This window comes from Bidens hawaiensis, unplaced genomic scaffold (genome assembly GCF_021521415.1).
Source record: "Bidens hawaiensis isolate Kalapana, Puna unplaced genomic scaffold, B.hawaiensis_p1.1 tig00002273_1, whole genome shotgun sequence".
Classification (NCBI taxonomy): domain Eukaryota; kingdom Viridiplantae; phylum Streptophyta; class Magnoliopsida; order Asterales; family Asteraceae; genus Bidens; species Bidens hawaiensis.
This window is the reverse complement of record NW_027491121.1, coordinates 3316716-3324277: the sequence shown is the minus strand read 5'-3', so window position 1 is coordinate 3324277 and position 7562 is coordinate 3316716. Positions and strand designations below refer to the sequence as shown.

The 7562-nt window shown below is 35.7% G+C and overlaps 1 protein-coding gene across 1 annotated transcript; it reads left to right on the top strand.

Moving 5' to 3' along the window:
• The first annotated feature begins 2478 nt into the window (after window positions 1-2478).
• LOC143614057 (calcium-dependent protein kinase 17-like) lies at window positions 2479-6961 on the top strand. The gene is made up of 8 exons (XM_077087604.1): window positions 2479-3145; window positions 3896-4039; window positions 4174-4326; window positions 4552-4667; window positions 5126-5293; window positions 5403-5530; window positions 6099-6198; window positions 6284-6961. The coding sequence occupies exons 1-8, from the start codon at window positions 2479-2481 to the stop codon at window positions 6389-6391; spliced, it is 1584 nt and encodes a 527-aa protein (XP_076943719.1). The 3' UTR covers window positions 6392-6961.
• The last annotated feature ends 601 nt before the right edge of the window (window positions 6962-7562 follow it).

Here is a 7562-nt window from a genome sequence, read left to right as displayed (position 1 = left end):
CCGCCATAAGTCACTAAATAAATTCACTTCCACACCCTAACCTAAGCCACAACAAAACCCTTAGTTCTTTTCTCTATGCAACCGGTGGGTAATGGGTGGAGATATGACTTGCTCCCAAGCTTATTACATTATGTTCATACATGGTATTTAGGGCAGAGAGATACTAGCACATTTTTTGCTGGTCCAGATATTAAACCGAGAGGAGAGATGTTATATTATGAGGGTATGAACTTGTGTTCCTTAACCGGAAACAAAGTACACTCGTTTGGGCGGTTTCATAGTTTTAAAATGTATCATATTTATTTGGTGGGTTATCAACCTTGACAGTGTCAGTTCTTAGGAATTGGGTATGACCTTATACCTCACTAGTATTAATATTGATAATTTATGAACTGTCGATCGAGGTGTATGTGTTGCATGAGAGTTTGCTTGAGGTCAAGCAAATGATAAGTGTGGGGATGTGATGTGTGGGTACATGCTTTAATGGTTCTATATTGTGTGTTTTACTTGTTTATATGTATCGAACACAAAGACTTTGATAGGTTTTATGTTTACAGGTGTGCGGAGCTTAACGAAGCTTAATGGAGCTTAAATAAGCTAATTTGGAGCATTCATGATGGAGTGGAAATGAAAGTGATGATCTATGAGATTATATAAAATTGAAATACGAAGACGTGGCCGCAAACGGGGAGGAAAACGGAGTTGAAACGAAGATTCTATGAAGGAAACAGTGTTGTGGCCTAGCAGACCGTAAAGCAGAGTCTCCAGACCGTAGCTTACGGTGGCCAGACCGTAGCTTACGGTCTGGTCTGACGGAAAAAGGGATTTTGGTGTTTTTTCTTCCATATTTAAGCCCAAAAACCCTAAGGTCGACCCCATTCAATCATAATCAGTTTTGGGACTTCTTGGAGGCCATCATACACCATCCTAACACCTACCACTCACCACAATCATCCATGTTATCATCATCTCAACCAAGAATCAAGATCTTCAAGATGCATATGCTAGGCTAAAGCTTTTGTGACCATCTCAGGACATAGGGTTGTGTTTGTGGTTAGACTTTTTGGTTTTGAACCTTAATATTGGATTTGGATTTGGTTAATCATTCGGTTAGTTGAATCTTTACATTTGTTTATGCATTCAACAGTTTTTCGTAATTGAATGTTTTGTGTTTTTATCAATTTATTGATTTGTGGTCATCAACTTTTAGGATTAAGTTCTTTGAGTCATTGGCCCGTTTATCATTTACCATTAAATCACTTACATTTATCAAAACTTAAAATTGGTAATCAATTAGGTTATTATTCATCCAAACCAATTTTTCGGATTAAGTTATGTCAATTAGTGAGGTCAAATATCTAGTCTTTTGATTATAAGTGTAATCAATCGAGTTTTCCAAATAGGTTTAACAATTGGTCTAGTCTGCTTCACAACTTGAAACCTGGAGTTTGGTTACTTTTCTCAAATTGTTTACAAACAAATCATTATTTAATCTGCTTGACATCGTTTGTCCATCCTATAATAATTAATTAAAAAGTATTAAACTTGATTAGCACTTTCCACTGACTCCCTGTGGAGACGACCTTACTTACCCGTACTAGTTATAAGTATTTAAGCTTCATAAATACTTGTTTTTGATTAGAGCACGACATCTACATCATGTGACCTAAACTCTTTTGAAGTAATTCGATAAAAAGTATTTTGAACTCTCTAAATCAGGTGATGGAGAATGAACACAAGAGGCAAATGGTGAAGTCAATAATGATGGTGGTGATATGAAGCTTGTGGAGAGCTCGGAACAACCTTATATTCAAGAACGAGCCAATGAAGATTGAAACCATCCTCGGCGAGATAAAGGTGTTAAGTTTTTTATGGATAAAAAATAGAGCAAAGTGTGTGGATATAGACTGGTCTCGTTGAAATAGTTTTAACTTTTATGTTATGGTGTTCCCTGGTCCTTGCTAGTTTCTCAGTAGGAGGGACTCGAGGTCGTTTAGTTTCGTTTTAATGAAAGTTGTTATAAAAAATAGTTGTTTTGTTATTATCAAGCGAATAAATATTCGATCTAGAAAATTAAAATTATAAGTAAAGTGATTTATAACGTGTGGATATACATATCTCTCACCTGACATTCTATTAATTCTTGGCCGCTGAAAGTGACTAACATTACGCACTTAACTTTATAATCCTCGGATTATTATTTGTTAGTAAGATATCGTTCAACTTGTCAACATAAGAAAGTACGTAGACCATTTCCAATCCTATAATCCCTCCCCATCATTCCCACCTAAACTTGTCTTGTTTACACACACGTACACTTCCATCCTTTTTGCAATCTATCTTCACTTTTCTCTCACTCTCTCTCTTTCTCCCTCTTTCTCTCACTCTCTCTCTCTAAACCTTTCTTTCCACCATCCATAACCAAAAACCCTATTTTCAATATTGTAATTACTACCATCACAGGACGCCGATCATTCAATGGGGAGCTGTTGTTCCCGAAAAGAACCTCCAACCGAAGACGGTCCCACGAATGCTGGTGATGCTAACGGAGAAAGACCCGAAAATGATCCTTCGAGAGCCACGCCTCAAACGGCGTCCCCCTCTCCCACAGCAAACGCGGGCAAGCCAAATCCTATTGGTCCGGTTTTGGGACGCCCAATGGAGGATGTCCGCACGACTTACACAATCGGGAAAGAGCTTGGAAGGGGCCAGTTTGGTGTCACATATTCGTGTACGAGCAAACAAACGGGCGAACAATTCGCATGCAAGACAATTGCTAAACGAAAACTCGCGAATAAGGAAGATATGGACGATGTAAGGAGAGAAGTACAGATCATGCATCATTTGAGCGGACAAAATAATATTGTGGACCTTAAGGGTGCATTTGAGGACAAACATTCTGTGCATTTGGTAATGGAGTTGTGTGCGGGTGGAGAGTTATTTGATCGGATTATCAATAAAGGTTATTATACGGAAAGGGGTGCAGCATCATTGCTTAGAACAATCGTTCAAATCGTTCATACTTGTCATTCAATGGGAGTTATTCATAGAGATCTGAAGCCTGAAAACTTTCTTCTGTTAAATAAAGATGAAGACGCTCCTTTAAAGGCTACAGATTTTGGTCTCTCAGTGTTCTACAAGCAAGGTTATGCATATGTCTCTATTATAATCTAATACAATCAAAATAACATCTTGACCAATTAGTTTTAGAAAATATTCATGACTATAAAAATTTTCAATCAATGTTTTACAAGTGTCCTTTGACACATCAGATTTCAATCTGACGCATTAGATCATGTGCCAGGAGCCGACAAGCCATAGAATCTGTCGTACCGCCAAGTAGGGGTGTACCATGCTAAATTTCACTGGTGACGGAAACAATTTCTTTATTAACTGAAAAATAGCCTCATGATAACTTTTGTAAGGAAAGTTAAAGGCTATTTTGTAAAGGGATGATTATCAAATTAACCATGTTAACCAAGATAATCAAACAGCCATTGACTTTTTAAATTTACTAATGAAGCAGAGTACGACATGTGTAAATTGGTGTGACAGATTTAAATCTGGCACAACAGATTTTAATCTGCTATATCACCATGGTGCAGTAGATGACCTTGACGTAGTGGGAAACACACGATTTTCCGAATTAATTGGAAGTTAAAAACAGATAGTCATACGGGTATTTTGCAAATTAAAAAGGTCAATGTTATTTGTTAGTTATCTTGGTCATTGCTAATTGGTAATTATACCTTTTTTAAAACATAAGGTCAAGATGACCATTTTAGTGATTTGTGCTAAATGTTTTCCGTTTTCATTGAATTGAATTGGATTCACCGTAAAAGGAATCTGAGTAATATCATGTATTATCTTAAACCATTGTAACTTGTCAATGCAGGCGAGGTATTTGGGGACATTGTTGGGAGTGCATATTACATTGCACCTGAAGTCTTAAAAAGAAAATACGGGCCAGAAATTGATATATGGAGCATTGGTGTGATGCTGTATATACTTCTTTGCGGAGTTCCTCCTTTTTGGGCAGGTAATTAAGGTTGATATTCCTTTTAATAATACTGAAAATGAAACACTACTTTGAAGGTTATCTTTCTTTCATAAATCCAAATCTACATAATTAACTCTAAAAACGTCGATTAAAATACTTTTGTGTTCTTATAGAATCGGAGCATGGGATATTCAATGCAATCTTACGTGGACACGTCGATTTTACAAGTGACCCTTGGCCTAGTATATCTCCCCAGGCTAAAGATCTAGTTAGGAAGATGCTGAATTCGGATCCCAAGCAACGGATGACGGCACAAGAAGTGCTTTGTAAGTAAAGATTGTTTTACTATGCATGTTAGCATAACATTGGGCATATACATCAATCTATACATAGGATGGATAAATATTATCTATACAGCTAGATGGAAGTAGTAGACCAACATGAATCTACCGATATTTGATTATATGAATCAAATATTGAGGATTTTTACCGCATAATGCACGTAAATCGCATGTGGTACAGGTGCTAAAAATTGTTTTTTCCCCCTCTAGCTCACCCATGGATTAAGGAAGATGGTGAAGCACCTGATACGCCACTTGACAATGCTGTTATGGGCAGGCTAAAACAATTTAGAGCCATGAACAAGTTCAAGAAAGTTGCTCTTCGGGTACTAGTTTAAATCATAATCCTTTAAAGGTTGAAAAGGGCAATATACAATCATTTTGCAGCTATAATAACAAGTTAATCGATCAACGATTAATACACATCCACTTATATTTCCTTAAATTGTGAGAAATTAAGAACTAGTGTGAAGAATGTGTTCAATGAATTGCTTCGAAACTTTCCCCTTTAAGAAAAGGTATTTGCACATACTACATTAATTTAAAATGCCAAATTAACTAAAATTTCACACTTACAAATTTAAACAAATTTGTATAAATTTATACAGCTTCTTATATAGTCATAACTGTGGAGTTTTTATTTTTATATAATTATCTTCACAAACTTATAAGGTTAAACTGTTTTTACATTATGTGTGGTGTAATTATTTTTGTATGTTTACATAAACCGCAAACAAATTGCATATTTATGAATCTAAGTTTGCAATCTTTGCCGGATGAGTAGGTTATTGCAGGATGCCTATCGGAGGAAGAAATCATGGGCTTAAAGGAAATGTTCAAAGGAATGGATACAGATAATAGTGGAACGATTACGCTTGAGGAGCTAAAGCATGGGCTTTCCACACAAGGGCCAAAACTATCTGAAAGCGAAGTTAAACAACTAATGGAAGCTGTAAGATATCCCAATAAAGCTAAAAGATTGATTGATTATTTGAGTTTTTAGTTATTGGACATATAAAACCTCATTTGATGAATTGGGATATTGAACTGAATTAAAACAGGCAGATGCAGATGGAAATGGAACCATAGACTATGATGAGTTCATAACAGCAACAATGCATTTGAACAGAATGGACAGAGAAGAGCATCTCTACACTGCATTCCAGTACTTTGATAAAGATAACAGTGGGTAAGTTAATTAACCAAATAACTGTTAACAAATTAGCGGAAATTATATTGATTAACATCGAAGAACATGAACTCAGCACAGATTTTGAATTAAACAATTAAAAAGTGAAATCCCAAATTGAATTAGGGCTAACACAACTTTATTGATTACAGAAGTAATGAAGGAAAAGAATGAAATCAATATAGAAATGAAATCAAATTGAACCAACTAACTAAGAATCTAAAACGAGTCCTAATATATCCTAACCAAATGTTGTTAGACGCTAACAAACTAACTTTCAGTAGGTACAAACAAACCCGTAAGTTTCTCCCGTAGTGAAACTTTTACCAAGAGTAGTAAAGTCACTCGTCGACACTACTTAACGAATGGTATTCTTCACATAGTACTTTACTACTCCGGAGAAGTAACTCCCTCGTAGTAACCTACTACGGGAAAACAACACTTAGTCAAACAAGATGTTTAACTACGAACTACACTAAGCATCACTTCCAACAGACTAGTCACGTTCCTCTCGTCATTAAACAATAGAGAATGGGCTATAGATCTTTATGATCTACCATGATGACAGGTACATAACTATAGAAGAAATGGAACAAGCTATACGCGAATACGGTATGAATGATGGAAGGGATATAAAAGAGATAGTATCTGAGATTGATACCGATAACGTAAGTAATCAAAGGAAAAACAACATTCAAATTCAAAAACTATTTATATTGACACCGGGCAAGTGACAAACTGTTAATTTTGCAGGATGGTCGAATCAATTATGATGAGTTTGTGGCAATGATGAGAAAAGGGAACAAACAAAACAGTATAAATCCAAAGAGAAGAAGAGACTCGTTTGTTCCTAACATATGATCAGTTCGAATAATTGGTTACAGGCTAGCAAGTACATATAGCACTTCAGCATAAGATCACCCAATATTTGTTGGAAAGTTCAAGTCACTTCTACTAAAGTGAAGATATTAGATGAATTTGGATTTGATCTATGGAGAATTGACAACTGGTTTGGAAACGGGTTTGTGTCAACAGATTCGACAGATAAATTTTTCATGTGAATACTTGTAATACTACACGAAAAAGAAGGGATTTACCTGTGTGTTCATAAACATACGCAATGAATCTTTGTCATGTTTATAGACTAATGGAAAACTTTCTTATGTGTCACTTGAAACTTTCTAAATATTATAAAGCCAGTATTTATGCACGTTGCAGCGGAGCCATTAAAAGCAGACATGAAGGATTTTAACCATGCACATCTGGAACAAAGAGATCAGGGTGCGTTGCGGCTAAACATATACACATTTTACGCGTTAAACTGCAGAAAAGTTTAACGTCTTTTTAAGTTTATATTAAAAAACCAAATCTTCTATGTAAACTCATATGTTATATCAAGGACGTTGATAATATCTAAAAACTTTTGTAAATAAGTCTGAAACGCATTGGTGATATTTGAGCCCATTCCTTATGAACAATGAATATCTAATGACGATCGATGTGGGATTGCCTATAGAGTGTTACACAAGAGTACTTTTTTTATTACTTTTATAGGATCATCTGAATTTGATTTTGATTTCAGATACATATGCACGCATGATGTACATTTGTACAATGGAAATTCCACTAGATGAACAGTAATGTGAATGTGTGATCATGATAAAATAAGCACTAGATTTTGTAAGGCCCCTTTACCGGTGCCCTACATTGGACGTTGGATTTACTCATAAGCACAGTTCTACAAATCAGAGTTTATTAAAACTTTCGTGTAAACGTTAACTTTAATCATTCGATACAAAACATTCGATCATTTCTTTAAAACATAATATCCAACATCATATTTAAACATCAATTCTCTGCTGTCTTCAGATGCCAGCCTTTCAATCCATGCCATGTGCCTCCCTCATGCTAGCTCATTAAACACATTCACATGCGTGCATACTAAAAGTCAGCTACGCTAAGTGAGTTCTAGTTAATCAGGTGACATACAATTCATTCTCATACATTGCTTCCCGTATCCGAAGACACGTAT